Consider the following 23,815-nt stretch of genomic DNA (forward strand, 5'->3'; position numbering starts at 1 on the left):
GAGTGTAGTCTGAGGGGGAAGGCGCTCTTGGAGGGGCGATGGCCGTTTCATCAGGAACCCTCTGTATCGTTCGTTGGGAAAGTGGCCACTCCCCAGCCAACGTTATCAACACCAGCTTCCTCCCAGGTCGGCGGCCGTTGCTGGCCCACAGGCCGCGTCTCGCGGCGCCGACTTCCTGGGAGGCGGGACCCGCGGTCGCGCCGAGGACTCTGGGTAGTCTGGTCCCGGGGCCGCGCCGGGGATTCTGGGTAGTGTAGTCCTGGGGCCTGCCGGCGACGACTCCCCAGCCGGTGGCTGCAGGGACGCCTTGTTCTTTGGTGGCGCTGGTGAGTGAGGCTCCCGCGACACCCGTGCCCTTCCCCGCGCGGCAAGACAGGTCCCGCTGCCTTGAGTCGTGGCGGCGGCGGGCCGGGCTCCCGTCCCGTGCGGGGCGTGCGGGCGGCGGCGGGTGCAGTGGGGGAGCCCGGCTCTGGGTGCTGCGCTCCAGCCGCGCACCCTGGGGTGAGCCGGGCCCGACTCGCACTCCGGCCGGGGGAGGGCGCCGTGCTCTCAGGCTCCTGGGCCCTCCTGGGGCTGGTGTGCAGCCGCGCGTGGAACGTGTGGGTTGACGGGGACCTGAATGTACATGGATCCCCACTCCTGCTGGGGCGGGCAGGGCGCGCTGGTTGCAGTGGGCGTGGAGTGGGCAGGGCGGGCTGGCCGCGGTGGGCGTGGAGTGGGCAGGGCGGGCTGGCCGCGGTGGGCGTGGAGTGGGCAGGGCGGGCTGGCCGCGGTGGGCGTGGAGTGGGCAGGGCGGGCTGGCTGCAGTGGGAGTGGAGTGGGCAAAGCGGGCTGGCTGCGGTGGGCGTGGAGGGCCGTTTTGGGCAGGATCTTGGGGTCCTGAAGTGGGTTGTCCCCTCCCACCTCCATGCCCCAGGTTCGTATCTCGGGGGAGCTCGGGCCTGGAGGCCCTGGACAAATTTTTTCAGCCCAGACTTTGAGCACAGGAGCCCTGGATTACCCCATCTCAGCCGTGGCAAGGCTTTGCAAATGTAGGTGGCTTCAACTTTTTATCATGGAGACATTTGTAATAGGTTGATAGAATTCCACAGACACAGAGAAAGTGCCTATAATTCGAGAAAACGCCACTTCCCTGACTCTCCAGCCCAAGTTCACCTGCTAGCTGGTCACTTGGTAACGGTGTCCCCGTGGGCAGGAGACTGACTTCTCTGCAGCCCTGTTGCCACGCCTATAAAATGGAGCTGAATAGAGCTCCGGGTTGTTTTCCGCATAGACTGGAGATGCAAGTAGTACAACACGGGATGTCTTATTTTTTTTGCAGGGTGGAGGGCGGACTTTGGGCTAGCCAGAGGTGCTTACGGTTTATTCCTGACTCTATGCAAGGATCGCCTGGTGGGGCCCAGCGTTAGTGGTGCTCAGGATCAAGCCAGGGCTGCCACATGCAAGGTAAGTGCCTTACCTGCTGTGCTATCGCTCCAGCCCAAAAAGTCTTCTATACTCCGGGCCCAGTATTTCCTTCCCTTAGTAAGAATGAAAGTGAGCGCAGATCCAGTCTCGGTCAGCAGCCCACAGCCTAGCTCTGCCCTCAGCAGGCTGCCTACAGCTTTCCCTTCTGGGAAAGGCTCTTTCTTTTTTCTTTTTTTTTTTTAAATCAACAAATACTTTATTTTGTTTAAAGTATAAATGTAAATGTATACAGCTTGCTCATGTAGGAGGTAGGTGATAGGATTGTTCCAGCTCCTAGAATGATCACAGGATAAAAGGGAAAGAATAAACCACTTTGACAAGTGCTGATTATTGGGGAAAGTGCTGGAATTTAAGGACTTATGTAAACCAATGAGACAGACACATTGGTTTTTTGTATTTTTTATGTATACATTTATTTGAGACATAACATAAAGATGAACTTCAAATATTATAAACCATGTGTTGTGGTCACCTGGTGCGCTATAGTACAGCGGGTAGGGCATTTGCCTTGCACGCAGCTGACCCGGGTTCGATTCCTCTGCCCCTCTCGGAGAGCCCGACAAGCTACCGAGAGTATCCCGCCTGCACGGCAGAGCCTGGCAAGCTACCCATGGCGTATTCGATATGCCAAAAACAGTAACAATAAGTCTCACAATGGAGACGTTACTGGTGCCCGTTCGAGCAGATCGATGAGCAATGGGATGACAGTGATACAGTGATGTATTGTGGTTGTCTCTCTTGTAGTATGTGCTTATTTTTGACTGAAGGAAAAATGGAAGGTCCATTCTTGATGCCTTTGAAGAGGAGGAAGCCCTTCCCTGCTAGGGACTGAGGGTTCTCAGTGATTTTTCTGTATCTTGGGCAGCAGGGGAGCTCTTGGGATCCTGACAGCCCAGCCTCAAGCACGCATCCTTTAACCTCTTGTATACTGAAACTTGGTTCTGTTTCCTCCTTGTATGCCCTACCATTTCCCATCCAGGGAACAGAATCCACGCAGTTTCAGGAAACAAGACCTGTTGTAAGGGTGAGGATTTTTACAGGGACTGCCCTTCACAGTTTGGATCCTCACTCAGGCCCTGGCGCTCCTTCTTTCAGAGCTTTCTGCTGCGGTTAGCAGAGATCTGTTTGTCTTCTCTCCCACCCTTTCTGCTCCTCCTCGCTCAGTCTGTGGCATATCCTCGTCATATTTCACCTGCACATATCTCAGCAGGCATCTCTGACAGGTGTCTCTTGTTTTAACATAACATCATTATTACATCAGCAAAATAAATAGTTTTGACCCCTGATTGCTAAAAGTTTTTTAGAAGGGGCCCCAAGGCCATGCCATGTATGCTTGTGGGGGAGCCGGGGAATATTCTGTGGTGCAGGAGACTGTGGTGCCAGGATTCAACTCAGCCTTGCACTTGCCAGCTATGTGCTCCGCACTGAGCTCTTTCTCGGTGCACCTGCCTCTCGACCCCCCAGCCCAGGTTTGATTCGGTTTGGTTTTTTGGCCACACTCAGGAGTGTCCAGCACTTACTCCTGACTCTGCACTCAGGGACCACTCCTGACCACTCGGGGGATACATGGGGTACCGGCGATTAACCCAGGAAGACTGTGAGAGACAGGAACCCTACTAGCTACTCTGCCTGTCTGTCCCCAAAATTGGGTTTCTGTTGTTGTTGGTTTGTTTTATTGTTTTTTAAGTTAGAACAGCCCTATGCAGAGGCAAAAGAGGTAGATGTGTCTGGAATTCTGCTTGGGGGGTTTCCCCTGACTTTTTCCTCTCAGTCCTTCCTTTATTTTCCCCTTGCCCTGGTTGATCTGTTTTAGCAGCAGCAACTTCTGCCTGTGGTACGAGATGAGTACAAGGCTTTCCTCTCTTCCTTGTTCTTCCCAGTTATACAAGACTGTTTGATGGCGGCATCCTCTTCGTTTCACTCACTCTGTGACCCTGATTCCTTCTCTGGACTTGTTCACTCTCCAAGCTTCTGCTGTTTTCTCTGTCTTCTTGTTTACTGTTCTTAGAACTCCCAGTTTGGACTCAAATATATAAATACATATCTTGTCATACTAGCCTGCTAAAAAGAACCTCAATTGTCTACCTTTGCCCAAATTCCAGAATCAGATTGCCTGGGTTCAAATCTCATTTTTATCATATCCTGGCATTGTGCTCAGGAGAATGTTATTTTACTTATCTGGTATTTCTATTACATGTCTGTTAAAACATGGGTCATTATGGTGGGTACCACCCAAGATGTTGAGATGTGCTTGTGGTATGCATGTGATAAGGTTCGAGTATCTGGTACAAACTAACTGCTACATCATTATTGGCAAAGATAATTTCTTCCAACTTGTAGTTAGCATTTCCACTTTTTCCTCTACTTCTAACCCTTCCAGACTCCATTCTCTCTCTGTATGGGAATATATTCCATCAGTACTCCTTTAGTTCCCCATGCCTCTTCACTTTGGTATGAAGAAACACCTACTGACCACGCTCAGCTGTGATAGTTGATAGTCCTCAAGCTGGATTTCCATTCTTCCTATCACCAGCTGACATTGACACATAAGGACTATCTGGCTGCAACAGAACAGTCCAAAGTGCCACACCCTGCAGTGCTCAGGATTTACCCCTGGCTCCGCTCAGAGGTAAATCCTGGTGAAGCTCAGAGGTCCATATATGGTGCAGGGGATCAAACACAGGTCGGTCGCATGTGAGGCAGGCGACCTACCTGTAGTACTATCTCTTCAGTACTACAAAAGTGACCTTTTTTATATTCTCAGATTTCTTCTATCGGAAACCTGTTGCTTCTTTCCACCAGCTCTTGCTATCCCGTTCCTAGACTACTGCTCATCTTCTCAGGCTGCACTCTTTCCCTCTGCAGCCACATCCAGTCAGAGCGTTCTCTCTCTGAAGTTCAGTATAAGTTGCTGCCCTCTGCCCCAGATTTCAGTCCCTTGGGTAGTTTCTCTTTAAGTCAAACTCATGGCTTCTCACCTCTAAGTCAAACTCTATCTTACAAGGCAAGCTGTGCTTTCCCCTCACATTTACTTACTTTTTGATGGAGGTTGGGGTGGTGTGGGGGTGTTCGGGCCACACCTGACCATGTTCAGGGACTAGTCCTGGCTCTGTGCTCAGGGATCACTCAGTGGTGCTCAGGGGACCATCTGTGATGCCTGGGATTGAACCTGGGTCAGCAACGTGCAAGGCAAGCTACCTTACCTCCAACCCCCAATTCACACCCTGATACTATTTCTCTGGCCCCTGCTTGTTTGTTTTCTTTTGTTTGTATATTTCAGCTAGAACTCTGGGCTTCTCTGTTTTTCCATTAAGTAGTATCAGGGCCTCAGCCTCTGTGGTGAGAGGAGCTGGGTTCCTACTCGGTATATCGGCCTCAACACGAGCACAGCTTAAGAAGGTCTGATCTAACCACATAGAATGACTGCACCCATTTGTGAGATATCAAATAACACAGTATGAGACCAACACCCAAAGATAGTAGAGACAAGAGCCAGGAGGATTGCTCCACAGATGGAAACCTGCTTCATGAACTGGGGGGGAAGGCAGCTGGGACAGAGAAGGGATCACTTTTTTAAATTTTTTATTGATGGTTGGAGGGATCACTTGGGATGGGAGATGTTGGCTGAAAATAGATAAAGGACCAAACGTGATGGCTTCTCAGTATCTGTGTTGCAAACCATAATGTTCCAAAGTAGAAAAAGAGTAAAAAAGAAAGAGCCTGCCATAAAGTTGGGGGTGGGGTGGGATGGGGAGGGTGGGAGGGATACTGGGGACATACTGGGAAAGGTACACTGGTGGAAAGATGGGAGTTCGATCATTGTATGACTGAAACTCAAACATAAAAGTTTTGTAACTGTATCTTACGGTGATTCAATTTTAAAAAAAGAAGGTCTGACTTTCTTAAAAGACTTGTGCCTCTACCAAGCATTCTATCTTTATTGGCTAAAGCCAGGGAAAAAGCAAAGCCATCCTGATCGAGCAGTGTTTGAAGCTGGAGTAATTTGAGTGGTGAAATAAAGAGTAGTGATTGTTATAGTTCATAGAGTAAAATATGAACTCAGTCTCGTGATTGAGTGAATAAATGAGGGGGAAGGGACAGCCTGGTTGTCAAAGAATTAGAATTAATTGATGAATTTATGATGAAAGAGGAAAATAAGGGGGCAAAGAACATAAACTGTAGTGGGTAAACATTTGCTTTGCATGTGGCTGACTGGGTTTGAGCCCGCACCCAGTGTGATCTCCTGAGGCATGATCCCACAGTGCAGAGCCAGCAGTGATCCCTGAGCACAACTGGCCATGGACCCACACCCCCCATATAAATAAAATAAAAAGAAATAGAGGGAACTAGAACTTTATCACCTCATCATGAACACCAGAGCAGTGATAATTGCAGTCATATTCCACAAATGTTTGCTAAAATGAGTAGGTAAAATCAAAGAGAAATCGGATTCTTAAAGAATCTTAAAGTATTTCTGCCAAGCATTAAATATAAAGTAGAAATGGCAATATTACAGGTGGAAATCCAGCTGACATCAGCGTAACCAAGTAATTAAGATCAAGGTGAATGTTCTCAGTGAGACATGCTGTGAGCCCCTTGATATCCCCTAGCCCAAAATGAACTAGCCTCACTAACCTCATTCAAAGCTTAAAGTAACACCTGATGCACCATAATTGGGGTATTTTCTTCCAATCAAGTCCTGAAAGAAGAAAAAGGACAGAGGCATTGTTGTATATATAAAAAGAGTAATTAATAAATCACAGGATAATTCTATTTTTATTTTTTAAGTTTTTTTTTTGGTTTTTCTACCCCTAATGAATCTCTGGGGATACTCCTGGCGGTGCTCAGGAGACCATATGGGATGCCGGGTATTAAACCCAGGTCAGCCACATGGAAGGCAAACATCCTAATTCCTGTACTATCACTCCAGCCCTGGATAATTCTATTATTATTTATTTGTTTGTTTTTGTGGAACTGCTTATATTATCTTTTATAGAAGCTGCACATTTTTTTTTTCTGCTTTTTGGGTCACACCCGGCGATGCAGTGGTTATTCCTGGTTCATGCATTCAGGATTTACTCTTGGCAGTGCTCAGGGGACCGTATGGGATGCTGGGAATCGAACCCGGGTCAGCCGCGTGCAAGGCAAATGCCCTACTCGCTGTGCTATCACTCCAGCCCCAGAAGCTGCACATTTTATCCTTCCACTAGTAATGCACAGGTTTCGGTGAGAATTTTGATAACTCTAAAAGAAGTCTGATGTATTTTTTTTTTGTAAGAATCACTTAGGATTTTTGTCTTTGTCATCCTATAAAGCCTAATTATTTTCCTGGTGAATATATTGTAATTAAAAGTTGCAAGTCAACTTTTTTCTGGTACCTTTGCATGGTGGTATAATTTTGTCTGTTTGGGGGCCATACCAGGCAGTGCCTCAGGGCTTACCCTGCACTCAGGGCTCACTCCTGCCAGGGTGCCAGGAATCAAACCCAGGTCAGCTGTATGCAAGGCACGCCCCTACCCTCTGTGCTGTTTCTTTGGCCCATGAAGTGATCTATTTGAAAAGTTTCTTGGCTTAGACTTTTACTTCTAGTCAATTTGTTTCATTTTCAGGCCCTATAACAATACAAACGACCTTTGTTTTCCAGCTTGGTTGGCTTTTTCTGATCCTTTTTCTTTGTTCTTGTAAGTTGTTTTCCGGCTGTATCAGTTTTCATTTAATCTGTTCTTTGGTGTTTGTAAATTGATCTTCACCTTTAATATACTGATGTCTTTTTAGTTCTTTATGAAGTCCAGATTTCCTTTTCTTCTGCCCTATCTCCCTTATCTCTCTAGGGTTTCCTTTGCTTGGGGGGCTTATCAGGCAGCACCAGCCTAAGCACCTGGTAGCACCAGCTTAACAGGTGCTTGGACTAGTCGATGAAGTGCAAGTGAATTTTGAGTTTTCCATTTGTTCTGTTTGCCTAGAGTTGAAACTGCTTGTCTGTGTTACTATGTTACTGTGTAACTTGTCTGTGAAATGTTACTATTCTAGTAGTTTTGGAATTTTCTAGTTCAGGGGAAATTCTTCTGGTTGAGCATGTAGGGTTTCTTTACTAGGTTGCAGGGACAGGAAAGGTTAGGTTGTGTGTTTTTATTCTTTTTATAGTATTCCTTTTTTGCTTTTTCCTTTATCTTCTGGTATTGGTGGGAAGTGGGGGTTACTCCTGGCTCTGCACTCAGGAATTACCCCAGGCAGTGCTCAGGGGACCATATGGGATGCTGGAAATCGAACCCGGGTTGGCCGCGTGCAAGGCAAACGCCCTACCCGCTGTGCTATCTCTCCAGCCCCACCTTGCCTGTATTCTTTACCCAGAGCTTTACCTTTCCTAGATTTCCTCTTCTTATTCTGTTGACTTTTAAGTCTATTCCCAGAAGAAGTTACTCTGCCTATCAGAACACATTTTCAGACCTGCGTGTGTGTGTGTGTGTGTGTGTGTGTGTGTGTGTGTGTGTGTGTGTGTGTGTGTGTGTGTACACGGGTGAGTGGGAGGAGGCGTGTGGGGGAGGGGTCAGAATTAAGAACCCATGACACCGCACATGCAAGACCAGTGCTCTGTCACTGAGCTACACCGTCAGCGGATGACCTTTTTGGGGGTTAGGGCTAAGGAGGGTTCCAAGTGGTGCTCAGGAGGCTGGGGCCTCTCCTGGCCATTCTCAGCCCGAGGGGCCAGTGTCCGAGATGCAGACATAAGACATAAGACTGGGCTGTAAGGTGCACTGCCGCGTGCAGGGCGTGTGCCTTAACCACTGTCCTCTCTTGGCCTCCGGGCCTTCCTCTCATTGGTTACTGTTGCCGTGGTTTGGGGAAGCAGTCATGGTGCTGGGACTCCTTGTGGTTCTGCTCAGGGGACTGTGTGGCACTGGGTATTGACCCAACCTCTGCGTCTGACACAAAGCATGCGCTCAGCCCTTTGATCAAGTCTCCAGACCGCTGCCCTTTCTTCTGATGATTGAGTTTGATCAGCTCTAAATCTGCCTTTAGCTCCTCTTTTCTCTACCGGCAAAAGTTGTCTCCTCACTGCGTCCTCACCCACCCCAGCTGCTCCTGAACCCCCAGTGACATAATGTAAAGGATGTGGGAGCAGGCTCATTGGCCTAATATCTTCGTTTTAATAGTAATTTATTTAATTTTATTGATTCACTATGAGATACAGTTACAAGCTTTCATGTTTGGGTTACAATCACACAATGATCAAACACCCATCCCTCCACCAGTGCACATTCCCCACCACCGATATCCCCAGTTTATCCCCCCTTACCCAGCCTCCCCCTGCCTCCATGGCAGACAGTATTCCCCATACACTCACTCTCTCTCTCTCTCTCTCTCTCTCTCTCTCTCTCTCTCTCTCTCTCTCTCTCTCTCTCTCTCTCTCTCTCTCTCTCTCCCCCCCCCCTTTTGGGCATTATGGTTTGCAGTCCAGATACTGAGAGGTTATCATATTTGGTAGAACTTTTGGCACACATCTCCCATCCCAACCGATTCCTCGAACCATCATTTTTTTAGTGATCCCTTCTCTTATTTTAATAGTCATTTTATTTACAGGCAATTTGAAGTTAGGTTTTTCTGTCTGGGGGCCAGCGCATACTGCAGCGGGTGGGCATTTGCCTTGCACATGAGTTTATTCTAGCATCCCATATGGTGTTCCACAAGCACTGCCAGGAGAAATTCCAGGAGTACAGAGCCAGGAGTACCCTCTGAGCATCTCTGTTGATGTGACCCCAAAAACAAAACAAAAAGGATGTTCTCTGTCTTCAGTGGAAGCCTAAGAGAAGTATTTCACAATCTTGACAATTCAAACTCTAAACTTGATTGTTGTTTAGGATTTGTAAATCTCTGCACAGATGGAATTTTTACTAGTTTGAATTCTTGGTTGTCTTGTCTTACATTTTCAGACTTCAGAAACTGGTAACTTGGTAACCCCTTATCTGCAGGAAATATAATCTAAGACTCCCATTGGGTGCCTGAATCTATGGACAATACCAAACCTTTTACACTGTATTTGTTATAAAATATTGTTTCCTATGGTAGTTTTATTTATAAATTACGCAGGTAATTATGTGTATCTGCTTTGTTTTGCACTGTCTTCAGATTGTTGCTTTTACTATTTTGACAAGACTCTTAGAGTAAAAGGTTTAGTTTGATATAAGGTAGCATCCTCTCCTTCCCCCAAAAGCATTCCCTGTTTTTACTATGTTTTTCAGTTTCTGAATTTTTCTCTTTTTACCCTACTTTTGGAAGTTGAGAGCAAGTGAAAGTAATCCTCCCTCTGACCCTCTCTCCCTCCCTCTCTCCCTCTCTCTCTCCCTCCCTTCTTTCCCTCCCTCCCCTACTTCCTTCCTTCCTTCCTTCCATCCTTCCTTCCTTCCTTCCTTCCTTCCTTCCTTCCTTCCTTCCTTCCTTCCTTCCTTCCTTCCTTCCTTTTTTTTGCTGCAGAACATTGCAATTTAAAATAAATCAGTGGACTGAAATATTGTCCAGTATAGAAGTATAGAAAGGAGGTACTCTCTCATCTGGTGGTTTTGGAGAATGTAAATTGTGTATCTTTGGAGGGCAATTTGGCAATGTAAATAATGTTAAGCTCATTAATTCCATTTCTTTACTGCTCATATAAACTATGAATATCTGTGTACAAAAGTCCACAAAGATTAAGTTACTGGGAATCTTGTTGGTAAAATGCACTATAGTGAGAATATTAAAGAAAATATGTTCTGTTCATGGAAATGGTATGACGTTTATTAAAAAGAATGAAATTAGGCCTATAGCTACTAGTATTTAAATGCCCCCAAGATATAAGTGAAAATAAGTCAGAGAACAAGACTTATATTTATGGGGAAACAGCATTATTTGTACAAGTGAAAAATAGAAATTTAAGACATGAGCTCTAAATTAAAGGGAACTTTCCGCAGATATCCTGAAAAAGGTGTGAGCCTGAGGCAGAGTCCAGGAAGAGAACCCCACATCGACTTCAGTCTTAAGACTGCTTCAGATTCTTTCTGACACTAGCAAATATAACAAAATTAAACCACAAAATTATTATATCATTATTATTGTTTGTTTTGGGGCCCCACTTGGCTGTGTTCAAGGCTCACTCCTGACTCTGTGCTCAGCGATCACTCCTGGCAGAGCTCAGTGGGCCATATGCAGTCCCAGGGATTGAACCCAGTTCTATTCTGTGCAGACAGGCACCCTATCTCTGGTCCTGATTCTCTGTTTTTGTTTTTTTTTTTTCACTTTGTCCAAATCACTTTGGAAAATTTATTTAATCTAATTTGTCACAATTTATTATTTAAAAATTCTTATTTTTGCTGCCCAATTTTGGGTTTTGATTATTGTTTTGGGTCTCACAATTGGGTTTGATTTTGTTCTCCACACAGTATTTTCTTGTTCTTCTACCCGATGAAATGCTGTTTTTCCTTTGTAAAAAAAAAAAAAGATGGAGACTATAACATAATGACCATGCTCATCTGCAGCACCTTGGTTTCACATATTATTGTACTATTTTTGTTGCACATTTTTACTATGTGAATTAAGTTTTATTAATTTAACTATTCTTTTATGAATATTAATAAAATTCATTTTATTAAAATTAGCGCTTTGGTTTTATTAGTTAAAAAATGTTCTAACATCATTGTGTATATGGGGATAGAAACCAAATTTGCCATGTACAAGCAAACACCTTACCCACTTTACTATCTTTCTGGATTCATGAATTTGCATTATATACCAATGACAAAAACCACAATCTGACTGTATACTATGAAGACTTACTTTATCCAAAGACACACTTAGGTGGAAAGCAAAATAAAATAAAAAAGATATTCCTTGCAAATAACAAAAAGAGTGAGGATAGCTATATTACATATTAGACAAACTAATTTAAATATGAGACAGGAGGGGACAGTGAGAGTACAGAGGGCAGGGCACTGGCCTTGTTCATGGTTAGCTTGGATTCAATCCCTGGCCTCTGAATATTGCCAGGAGTGGTCCCTGAGAACAAATAGGAGTAAGTCCTGAGCACTACCAGGTGTGCCCCCCCCACACACAAAAGAGTAAAATTATGACACAGGAAAACCATATCAATAGAAGACTCAGTAGGACAAGAAAGTATAAAATAATAGACTAAAATATTTGAATATCTGAAAGTTGATATCGACCATTCTGTAATAGTTGTATACTTCTATCAGTAATGGATAGACCAGTCAGACAAAAGATAAGAAAAAGAAGACTTGAAAAACACGATAAACCATCAAGAAATAGGATCTAACATCTAGACATACAGAATAATCTACATAACAAAAGCAGAAGATATATTTTCAAATACATGGGGGGAAATTTTTCAGCTTCACAACATGTTAATTACAATTTATGTCTCTAGAATTTAAAAGATAGATATGCAAATTTTCTTCTACTCTTAAAATGAGATGAAGTTCACTGTATCATTGTATCACTGTCATCCCGTTGTTCTTTGATTTACTTGAGCGGTGCCAGTAATGTCTCCATTCGTCCCAGCCCTGAGATTTTATCAGCCTCTCCTTACTTGTCTTTCCCAATGATTGGAGGCTCTTTCAGGATCATAACAAAAATAGAAGATGGAAAAACTCAAATATAGAGATCAGCAATGGTAAAGGGGGTAAGGTAATGGTAAAGAGAGTAAGGCACACAACTGACCTAGGTTTTATCCTAGCACCATATGGTACTCTGGCCTGCGGGAACAATCTCTAATGCAAGAGTAAGCTCAACACACACACACACACACACACACACACACACACACACACACACACACACACACACCCCACTCAGTAGACTCTAATACCCAGTGGCTTAAAGGAGTTCACTAGGGAAGTTGGAAAAAACAAAGGGCTGGAGATAGTCCAGTGGGGAAGGCAGCCTCTTCCCCACATGCCTTGCATGTGGCCAATCTACATTCAATCCCTGCCACTACATTTGATTCCCTGAGCACTTCCAGAAGCAGTCCCTGAGCAGAGGGCCAGGATTAAGCCCCAAACACAGCAGGTATAGCCCCAAAACAGCAACAATTGCAGTACTACAGAGTAATTTGGCTTATGATCATTAGCACAGTACTAGCCTCAGTAGCATATAGTAGAATTATACATTGTAAACAAGTGGGACAGAAGAGAGGGAAAAGAAAACACTATCTTTTCTTTTTTATCTAGAAAGTAGTAAATTTTCTGTTCTTGAAAGAGAAGACCTTAACTGGACGACTCACAGGATCTAGAAATGTTACACAAAGCAGCTGCACTCCCAACTGTTTCTTTCTTTCTTTTTTTTTTTTTGATATCCAAGATTTATTTATTTATTTAAATAAAAATATTATTTTATTAAATCACCATGTGGAAGATTACAATGCTTACAGGCTTAGGTCTCAGTTATACAATGCTGAAACAACCATCCCTTCACCAGCGCCCATATACCACCACCAAAAAAAAAAAACCACACATACACCTCCCATACCGCCCCCCAACCCCCTGCCTTGTAACTGATAAGTTTCATTTTACTTTCTGTTTACCTTGGTTAAATTCAATATTTCAACACAAACCTCACTATTGTTGTTAGGAGTACCCCACTAGATTCAGACCTACTGTGAAGACAAATTAGGTCGCGCGGCCGCACTAGCGGCCACAGGGTTTTGAATTTTCGTACTTTAACAACTAAGTCCAGGGAGATTTCTTCCAGATATTGGATCATTGCAGGCTTGAAAATCCAATCTGTGGTTGTCAAAATATGGCGTACACCACGCCCTTCATCCCCAGAGAGAAAGAGGAGAGAGAGAGAGAGAGAGAGAGAGAGAGAGAGAGAGAGAGAGAGAGAGAGAGAGAGAGAGAGAGAAATACCTTTCCCCTCCTGGGCGGGCACGGGGACATTCTGCGAGGAGTTGCCCATGCCGAAAGAGGCTTTGCTGGGTCTGGATTCACGCTCATGCAGCTGCGGAGAGGCCGCACACGTGTGCGGCCCCCGGGATCACATCTCGGCGGTGGGAGGGGCCGGTGCCTTCCACCTTCCCAAGAGCACCCTCGTGTCCTTTTGCTGCAGTTTTTGTCATAAATCCCATCTGTGGTCGTCTTAATATGGCGGACACCGCGCCCTTCATCCCCGGAGAGAAAGAGGCTAGAGAGAGAGAAATACCTTTCCCCTCCTGGGCGGGCACGGGGCTGAAGCTTAGTTCCCAGGCTGGAGACATTCTGCGAGGAGTTGCCCATGCCGAAAGAGGCTTTGCTGGGTCTGGATTCACACTCGTGCAGCTTCGGAGAGCTCCCAACTGTTGCTGACATGAAGATTAATGGACTAGAATAGAGACTGAAAATAAACTCTCATATGTATGGTCAAATGGTTCTGAACAAGAGTTCTAAGACCATTTGGTGTGAAAAACTGTTTACCAGTTTGCAAAAGATGTAGTTTAAGTTTTAGTTCATACTAAGTATCAGAATCAACTCAAAATGGGTCAGATATAAACAGGTAAGAATTAAGACTTTCAAAAAAAAAAAGAATTGAGCATTCATAAAGTCTTGGGAAAAAACAGGGGGAAGCATCATGAAACTGAATTTGGTGGTATTTGTCAAATATTGAACCAAAAACATAGGCAACAAAAAATATTATAGAGAAGTTTGACCTCATCAAAATTAAACCTTTTGTGTATATATTTGCAAATGGTATCTGGTAATTATTATCCAAAATATACAAAAATCTTATGACAATAAAAAAATTAAAACCCAATTAATAGGCAGAAGACTTTCAGAAGTATTTTTGCAAAAAAGATAAACAAAAATTAAGTAAGCATATAAGGAGATACTCTTTCCATCAGTAATCATTAAAGAAATGCAAGTCGGGGCTGGAGCGATAGCACAGCAGGTTGGGCGTTTGCCTTGCATGCGGCCAACCCGAGTTCGATTCCCAGCATCCCATATGGTCCCCTGAGTACCGCCAGGGGTGATTCCTAAGTGCAGAGCTAGGAGTAACCCCTGAGCATCGCTGGGTAAGACCCAAAAAGAAAAAAAAAATGCAAGTCAATAGCACCATGAGAAACTATCCCTAAGATGGCTAATATCAAACAGACAGAAATCAAGTGTTAGTTAGGATGTGGAGAAAATTTGAACCCACTGGTATATACATGATAAAATTGTTTTTAAGTTTTGCAAAGAAAGGAATTCTGAGTATATGCTACATTGATAAACCTTAAATAATTTTTACTAAGTGATTTTTTAATATTAAATGAATTTAAACAGACTGGGATGGGCAAACATAATAATGATCCCACTTTTTTTTTTTTTTTACGTAAGAAAACAAAACAGTGGTTAGCAAGGTTTTGAAAAGGTGGGGATTATTTAATGGTCATGGTTTCCTCCTGGGATAATGAGCGTGTTCTGGAAAAGGGTAGTGGTGATGGTTTTACAACATTCAATGTTCTTTATGTACTGAACATTCAAAATTATTTTTTAATTGTTTAAAAAATTCTAATGAAACTGTAAAAGTTTGTTATATTTTACCACAATGATAAAAATGATTCTGCAGGCTGCATACCTTTACCTGTTCTGAATTCTACTTCTTGGTGCCTTTTATCCTCCCAGGTGCCCCTCCCTGTTCGCACTGTGGTCATCCCCATCCGCGTCCATTTGTGTCGTCTTCCTTGCTCTCCTTGTCTCACTTGAATTCCTGGCAACTCTTCTTCCTCGAACCTACCCTGACTTCCTCATACCCTCTCACACAGCCTCTCCTCTAACTGGGCTCCAGTGTGTCCTCCAGTGTTGACTGGTGTGTGGGAGATGTTAAAAAGTGCAGTGGAGGGGCTGGCAGACCGTAGAATGGGTCAGGTGCTTGCCTTGCACGAAGCCCACCCAAGTTTGCTCCCCAACCCGCCGAGGAGCGGCCCCCTGAGTGCAGCGCCAAGGAGTAAGGCTGGAGCACTGCTGGGTGTGGCCCCAAAACATCCTACCCCCCCAAAAAAAGTGAAATTGGGTGGGGGGTGGGGTAAGAAAAGAGTAGAGATAAATTTGTATACCGAATAGCCAGGCTGGCCCGCCCGAAGCACCCACAGCGAGGGCTGGGATTGTGACATCAACCACACTTCTCAAGTGACATCTTGGTAGAAGTGGATCTCAGGCTCAGTGAATGATTGAGTCTCTGCTTTCCCACATGCCCGGTAGTGCTCAAGCCAGCCAGCCATGGGGGTTAGGGGAATGACTTGGCTGGAGCTTAGTGTTTGGCATTATTGGATTGTATGAACTTAAGTCACACAGATGGTTCAGCACTATGATGATTGGTTAGATTATTCTTTAAATTTAGAAAGTCTGTTGCTTTGCTATTGTCTAATTTTTATATGGTTTTGCGGTTCTTTCAGTTTTAGTTTAAAGTTGTCTGAACGTTCAGGGCTCTGACTTTTTTGGTTTGTTTTGTTTCGGGGCTCCAAGCCCAGCCACATGCAAGGCAGGTGCCTTACTCACTGTACAGTCACTCCAGCCCACTATTCAGGATCTTAAATGTGGATGGTCCTAAGTGCTGCTGCCTAGATAGTGACAGTAGTTTAAAGTTCTTAGAAAATGTGTAGGAACAGGAGCCAGAAGACAGTACAGTGGGCAAAGTGCTTGCCTTGTACACAGCCAACCCTGAGTTCATTCCCTGGCACCCACTATGGTCCCCTAAGTACTGCCAGGAGTGATACCTGAGTGCAGAGCCAGGAGTAAGTCCTGAGCACCACCAGGTGTGGCCCCAAACAAAACAAAAAAAATATTTTTAAATGGGTGTGGGGCAAGAAAAATAGTTTAAACGGTAGAGCACAAGCAGGACCTGCAGAAGGTCCTGGGTTCTGTCCCCTGTGTAGCCCCTGGAACACGCTCACGAATGTGCCCCAGAGGACCCCTTTAGCACCGCCAGGAATAGCCCCAGGACTCCTAACTTTTATAAGGTTAAGAATAAATAAATAAAAACTTAAAAAGAAAAAAGGGAAAAAGAAAAGGCAAAATTTGATATCTTGCTAACCTCCTTAGGACAGCCTTCTCCCCCCCCCTCCCTGTCATCCTGAACCATGTCCGAGTGAGACTGTTGTGTTTCACAGGCACACATGGCATTCCGAGACGTGGCTGTGGATTTCAGCCAGGAGGAGTGGCTGCTGCTGAGCCCTGCGCAGAGATCCCTCTACAGGGAAGTGATGCTAGAGAACTACAGCAACCTGCGCTCCCTGGGTAAGCCCCATCTTCTTGGGTCTCCACTTAGCTCACCCCTTGCTTTTTATTTTATTAAATAATTTCTTATTTGAAGAACTATGACTTACAAAGTTATTGATAGGTGAGTTTTAGGCATATAATATTTCAACACCAATCCCACAGCTAGTGCCAGCTTCCCTCCACCAGAGTTCCCGGATGCCTCCCCAAACCGAAGCCCCACCCCATCCCCCCACCACCACCACCTGTCAACTTGACAAGCACCTTACAAAGTTCGCTGGTTGCGGTTGCAGCTTAGATTTCATGTTCTCAGTGTTGTTGAGTCTGTTTGGATATATGGTTCCGCCCTGGCCTGCCACTCTTTTGGCTGGGCATGTCGTTGGACTATACCTGAAGGAGGCATTTATTTGGCCTCCTCACATTGCCTTTGGATTGGGCACAAAAGAAAAAAATTCAGTTTCATGATTTTCCCCAGGGAAGGTCTAATTTTATAGAGGTAAAAATAGGTGTCTCTCACACGCACATGCACGCGCGCGCGTGTGTCTGTGTGTGTGTGTGTGTGTGTGTGTGTGTGTGTGTATGAATTTTGTTATGTATGTGGGGTACTCTATATTGAGGCCTTCTTTTCTTCACCCCACAGCCCTGTTGAGGCTCTCTGCCTAAATTATCTTTTTCTGTTCTTGTTTTATCTTTTTTTGATTTTTATCTTTTGTTTTTAAATGAGGGCAGTGTCATCCAGCCAGCATGCCAGAGGCTCCACATCCTTCCCATCCCTTCCCTTCCTGCTGTCCATTCCCGGGAGCTTGCTGACTGTCAGTTTTGCCTCCCACCTTTGAATTTCCCCAGAAAGTTGAGTTCATGCACAGACCCTAGAACCTCTAACCAGCATCACCTTCTCCTCCTCCCTGTGGATAGGAATTCCGTTTTCTAAACCAAAAATCATCACCCAGCTAGAACAAGGGAAGGAAACATGGAAAGAGGAGAGAAAATGCCCATCTGCAACCTGTGCAGGTGAGTGGGGAGCATCGGCAAGTGTCCTGGAGCTGCAGTGCTGTGGGCGGGAGCGGGAGGAGGCTGGGCTCCCTGCCTGGCTGCTGTGTGCACGGTTTGTGTCACTCTTCCCACACCGTCAGCCTCACCCTGTGCTGGGCTATCCTGGTCTCACTTGTTCCTTCCTCTTCGGAGCTTTCTTGCTCTCATGGGGTTTGGCCTCTCACCTCTCTACATCACTCAGTTCTCTTCCATCTCTCTCTCTCTCTCTCTCTCTCTCTCTCTTTTTAAGCTAGGTTATAGAAAATGCTGAGTGAATTACAGGCAGTAGGGCCCAGGTGATAGTTCACAGGACAAGTGGGACATGTTTACATGCTTTGCTTACAGGAGGTTTGGGTTCAATCTCTAGCATGACATGGTCCCCAGGCACCACAGGGACATTCTGTGAGCAATCCTGAGCATCACTGGGTATAGCAAAAAAAATTTTAAAAATGGCAAAAAATACTCACTAAAACTAAAATTTTAAAAAGAGCTTTAAGGAAAGCTTAAAGGAAAAAAATTAAAAGGTCAATACAAAAAGCAGGGGCTGGAGAGATAGCACAGCAGATAAGGCGTTTGCTTTGCACGTGGCCGACCCGGGTTCAATTCACAGCATCCCATATGGTCCTCTGAGCACTGCCAGGAGTAATTCCTGAGTATATGGTTTTACCTGTGCATTGCCAGGTGTGACCCCAAAAGAAAAAAATATGTATATATATAAATATATATATACAAAAAGCAGAATTCTGAAAACCTGTGAGCTAAGATTGGGTTTTGTGTTTGTAACTGGTTACCTTTTTCAATGGTTAAATAATGTAATATTCTCAATTTTGCCTTTTAGTTCCCAAAGCTTAAACTGTTTAACCCCCATGTGATCCCCGAAACCCCACCAGGAATGATTCCAGACAATAGCTGGGTATTACCCCAAAACAGATCAAGTATAATTTTCAATTTTGAATATATAAGGCTTTTTTTTTGTCCTGACTTAGTTCCTTCCAATAGACAATAAGAATGAGCACCACCTGAACATCATTGGGAATGAGAAATGAGAGAGAGACATAGAGACAAGAGGCAGAGAGAGACAGAAAAGAAAAAGACAGAGACTGAGAGACAGAGAGAGAAAGAGAAAGAATAAGCAAAGAGAAGGAATAGGTCTGGGATCTTAAGTTAGATGGTAGTTTTTTCAAGTTCACTTGTTTTTTTGTTTTGTTTTGTTTTTTAATTATTTATTTTTTTTTGTTGTTTTATCACCATGTGGAAAGTTACAAAATTCTCAGGTTTATGTCTCAGTTATACAATATTCAAACACCATCCCTTCACCAGTGCCCATATTCCACCACCAAAATCCCCAGTATACCCCCCGCTCCCACCCCCAACTGTATAACTGATGAATTTCACTTCATTTTTCTCTTTACCTTGATTATGTTCCATATTTCAACACAAAACTCACTATTGTTGTGGGAGTTATACCCCCAAACAAGATAGCCCTACTAAGGAAGCATTTGATAATTAGTTTTCCATTAAAAGATTGTATGTTTTCAGGTTTTAGAAAAGGTCGCGCGGCCACGTTAGCTCGGATGTGGCCCAGTCCCGAATCCCGGAGCCGTGTTAGTTGCTGCTCAGTGTCGCCAGGGCTCCATCTGGAGAAGGTGTGCAGGCTGCACCTCCTCTGTCTGGCTCCCCGGTGTTGCTGGCCCCAATTCAGGTCCGGAGCATTTTCTGGGCCGCGTTGCTCACCAGAATGCCTGGCCGCTTCTCTGTTGAATGTGGCAAGATGGCGCCGAGGATGGGTCGAGGGCAGTCAAGTTCACTTGTTTATTACTAAGGAAAATGTGTTCTGGCAGATCTGGTAAGATCTCTAACCAGGTTTATACGATTGCTTGGTCATTTTTAACCCTAGCAGCTGACAAGAGCCAGTTGTGATGGGACAGGACATTAAGTGTTGACATCTCTTACACAAGAGTTACCATAAGAAGAAAATACCTCTTTTACACTGAGTGTTGACAAGATTTTCATTTACATTAATTATAGAAATCAACAGAATTTAGATAAGTCAGAGCTCCCACAGATGGAGCATAAAGTGTGGTCCTCTGCCAAAGCCATGTAGAAATTCTGGCAGAAAGTAATTCTCTGATAGTGAGTAGCTCTTGAGAGATTCTAGACCAGGTTTCTCACACAAGATCCCCTTAACCAGTCCTTCACACTGCTTCCTGTACAGGCTTCTCCAGGCAGAATGCATCTTCTCTTTATCTTGGCCTTTGTCCTCACGGGAAAGAAATGAAGCCATTTCCCATGTGGGTATTAGGGTTAGAGACCTGTCAGAGAAATGATGTCCACCAAAAAATTCTGATGGACATAGTTTGTAGCAGTGTGGCAGAATGTGAATTTGATGACGTTAACATATTGATCTCCTTTATTGAGCAGAAACTGCCTATAAGGCTTTAAAATCTGATGCCTAGAAGAGGCTTCTAAGTGGGTGTTTTTGCATTGTAGTGGAAGGTAGATGTGACTGGCAAGAAATGTAGGTCTTGTAAAGGAAGACCTGATTGGACAGCACTTAGGGTTCTTTGGGGTTTTTTTAATTTTTATTTTATTATTATTATTTTTGGTTTTTTGGGGCCATACTGTACGATGCTCAAGAGTTACTCCTGGCTTTTCATTCAGGACTCACTCCTGGTGGTGCTCGAGGGACCATGTGGGATTCTGGGGATTGAAACTGGGTCGGCTGACCGAGTGCAAGGCAAATGCCCTACCTGCTGTGCTGTTGCTCCAGCCTCAGAGGATCCTTAGGTTTTAAGCAATTCCAAGGCCATGGAGACTGGGTGGGATTGTTAGTGCAGCCCTGCTCAGCCTCACTTCTGACTTGGACTTTCTCTCAACAGCAGAGCCAGCACCAGAACTTCATCTCTGTCCTTTCTGCCCATCAGATTTCTCCAGTCAGAAGCTTCTTGTCCAGCGTGTGCTGTGTAATCATCCTCCCTGGATCTTTACATGCTTGTGCCCGGATGGTCATGTTCATCCAGGGGATCCATGCCTGGGCGACCAGAAGCAGCAGCCACAAGTATCTGATCCAAGTTCCTGGAGTGGCAAAGCAGAAGGTCAGGAGAGGGAAGGTGTCAAACCTTTGTTTGGCACGACCAAGAGGACTTCAGGAGCGTTCTCCAAGCCACCCCAGAGGCAGTTGGTCAGTTCTAGGAATGGTACCCAAGAGACAGAAGCAGCAGCCAGCCCTGCTCAGGTGGGGAGCCCTGAGGAAGCAGACAAGCTATTAAAGACAATAGAAGTCTTAGGATTCGGAACAGTCCACTGTGGCGAGTGTGGACTGAGCTTCAGCAAGATGACCAACCTGCTTAGTCACCAGAGGATACACTCTGGGGAGAAGCCTTATGTGTGTGGGGTTTGTGAGAAGGGCTTTAGTCTAAAGAAGAGTCTGGCCAGGCACCAGAAGGCCCACTCAGGGGAGAAGCCCATTGTGTGCAGGGAATGTGGGCGAGGGTTTAACCGTAAGTCAACACTCATCATACACGAAAGAACACACTCTGGCGAAAAGCCATACATGTGCAGCGAGTGTGGGCGAGGCTTTAGTCAGAAGTCCAACCTCATCATCCACCAGAGAACGCACTCCGGAGAGAAGCCCTACGTGTGCCGGGAGTGTGGGAAAGGCTTCAGCCAGAAGTCGGCTGTCGTCAGGCACCAGAGGACACACTTGGAGGAGAAGACCATTGTGTGCACCGACTGTGGTTTAGGCTTCAGTGACAGATCCAACCTTATCTCACACCAGAGGACACACTCTGGTGAGAAGCCTTATGCCTGCAAGGAGTGTGGACGATGCTTTAGGCAGAGGACCACGCTTGTCAACCACCAACGGACACACTCAAAGGAGAAGCCTTACATGTGTGGCGTGTGTGGGCACAGCTTCAGCCAGAATTCCACCCTCATCTCACACAGGCGGACACACACTGGGGAGAAGCCTTATGTGTGTGAGGTGTGTGGGCGAGGCTTCAGTCTGAAGTCACACCTTAATAGACACCAGAACATACACTCAGGGGACAAGCCCATTGTGTGCCAGGACTGTGGGCGTGGCTTCAGCCAGCAGTCCAATCTCATCCGACACCAGAGGACACACTCAGGAGAGAAGCCCATGGTGTGTGAGGATTGTGGACGAGGCTTCAGCCAGAAGTCCAACCTCATTGCACATCAGAGAACACACTCAGGGGAGAAGCCATACGTTTGCCGAGAGTGTGGGCGAGGCTTCAGTCACCAGGCGGGTCTCATCAGGCACAGGAGGAAACACTCAAGGGAGAAGCCTTACATGTGCAGGCAGTGTGGCTTGGGCTTTAACAGTAAGTCGGCTTTAGTCACGCATAAACGGGTACACTCGGAAGAGAAGCCTTGTGTCTGCAGGGAATGTGGCGAAAGCTTTCTCCAAAAGTCACACCTCATCATACATCAGATGGCGCACCAGGAGGAGAAGCCTTACGTGTGCAAGACCTGTGGGCAGGGCTTTAGCCAGAAGTCTCACCTCAACAGACACAGGAAGATGAAATCTGGCCATCACAAACCTCAGCTCCAGCACCATCCCAAAGCCCCTTCAGGGCAAATGTTAGACCTCTTACCGCCTACTTGAGGTGGTGGTGCAAACTAAATAAAATCTTTTATGTATTCATAAAATGAAGCAGAGAAATGCATTCCATAAGTGGTCAAAGGCCTTTGGCTTAGTTTACTCTCTCCACACTGTCTTCTTCATGTTCCGTGGCCTTTTGTTCTAATAAACTTCTCTTTGTTATAAGACAAGAATGGCTTGGCTGTGTACCTCCTTCATTCAGATGTAAAGATAATAAATATGGAGTTGTTCCCATGCCTTGAACTCAAATCCATATTGCTCATGAATTTAATTCCTTAAAAGACTTAAGAACTCAGCCTCTCTACGTTGCCAATACAGGTCCTTTGTATAGGGGGAGATATTGGAACTATATTTAAGGATTCGGTGAGGATCAGGAATCTTCCATCATCAGAAAATAATGACTTCTCTCTCCTGCAGCTGTTCTCCTTACCTTGGCTTCTATACCTCTCATTCTTGCATTTTTCTACTAATCAAATCTAAATTTTCATTTCTTTATTGTCCAAAATCACTTTTATTGCCTTTTTTTTTTCAGAGTTTAGTCCTTGGTTTTTCCATCTTTTCTTTGTTTCCTTTAACAATACATTGTCCTCAGTACTCCAAGAGGACAGTTCAAGGGCTTGGTCTATGTATGACCATGCAAATTTTTTATCTCAGAGCTTTGGATTTCTAGTCACATTTTTCAAAGTTATGGATAATTCCTATCCCCACACACATACGAGCTGTGCCACCTCATTAATACTCTAATAAACTTAATATTAACTATGTTCTTTCTGTAGCCTTCCAATAAGAGATAAGACTCATGAAACCAAATTCCTAAGTCAGTAGGCTTTAGGACTCCTTAGCATCCAAGATTCATTCCCAAATCAGCTAGCCAAAACTGACTGAGAAGGACCAGAGCAGTTTTACTGGCAAGGTGCTTGCCTTGCACACTGTCATCCAGTTTCAATCCGTGGCACCCCATATGGTCCCCGAGCTCTGCCAGGAGTGATCCCTAAGTGCAGAACCAGGAGTAAACCTGAGCACTTCTGGGGATAACTTCCCTCCCCCCAGCTCCCCCCCCCCATATTTCACCACAAACTGGCCAATGTCTGTTAGCCACATACCCTTAGTAGTTCTCAGGTAACAGTGCTAAAGACACTTAACCCAATGTAAGTATCCTTAACCATACTTATGTCTACTGTTTCATTCCAGACCAGTTTGCTCAAAACAAGTGAACTTTTAGGTAAAGTTCAAGTTACAGTTGTAACTTTTTTTAATGAAGAGTTTAGAAGATTTAAGTATACAGCTCCAGACCTCAACTATAAAAATGGTTGATATATTTTTAAGGCTCTCCATTAGTGCCTTGACATTCAGTTCAAAGCAGAGAGCATTGTGCCTTGAAGACCTTTGTAGATGAAGTGAACTTCAGTTAAAAGACATGAATTGCGTGACATTTGTAATCAAAACAGATTTGTCTGAAAAGGACAGAATCCCTACTGGG

At 44.9% G+C, this 23,815-nt stretch overlaps 1 protein-coding gene across 5 annotated transcripts; it reads left to right on the forward strand.

The window, feature by feature from the left end:
• The first annotated feature begins 267 nt into the window (after positions 1–267).
• On the forward strand, positions 268–23,269 carry ZNF133 (zinc finger protein 133). Of its 5 annotated transcripts, XM_055133341.1 has the most exons (6): positions 431–501; positions 917–1,031; positions 1,322–1,446; positions 16,577–16,703; positions 17,598–17,693; positions 20,594–23,267. In XM_055133341.1, the coding sequence occupies exons 4-6, from the start codon at positions 16,583–16,585 to the stop codon at positions 22,336–22,338; spliced, it is 1,962 nt and encodes a 653-aa protein (XP_054989316.1). In that variant the 5' UTR covers positions 431–501; positions 917–1,031; positions 1,322–1,446; positions 16,577–16,582; the 3' UTR covers positions 22,339–23,267. The 5 variants fall into 5 exon arrangements, with proteins under 5 accessions (XP_004614489.2, XP_054989316.1, XP_054989314.1 ...); XM_004614432.2 differs by lacking the exons at positions 431–501; positions 917–1,031 and adding an exon at positions 268–326; XM_055133339.1 differs by lacking the exon at positions 431–501 and having other exon boundaries at positions 823–1,031; positions 20,597–23,269.
• Positions 23,270–23,815: the final 546 nt, after the last annotated feature.

Source organism: Sorex araneus, chromosome 3 (assembly GCF_027595985.1).
Source record: "Sorex araneus isolate mSorAra2 chromosome 3, mSorAra2.pri, whole genome shotgun sequence".
Taxonomy (NCBI): Eukaryota; Metazoa; Chordata; class Mammalia; order Eulipotyphla; family Soricidae; genus Sorex; species Sorex araneus.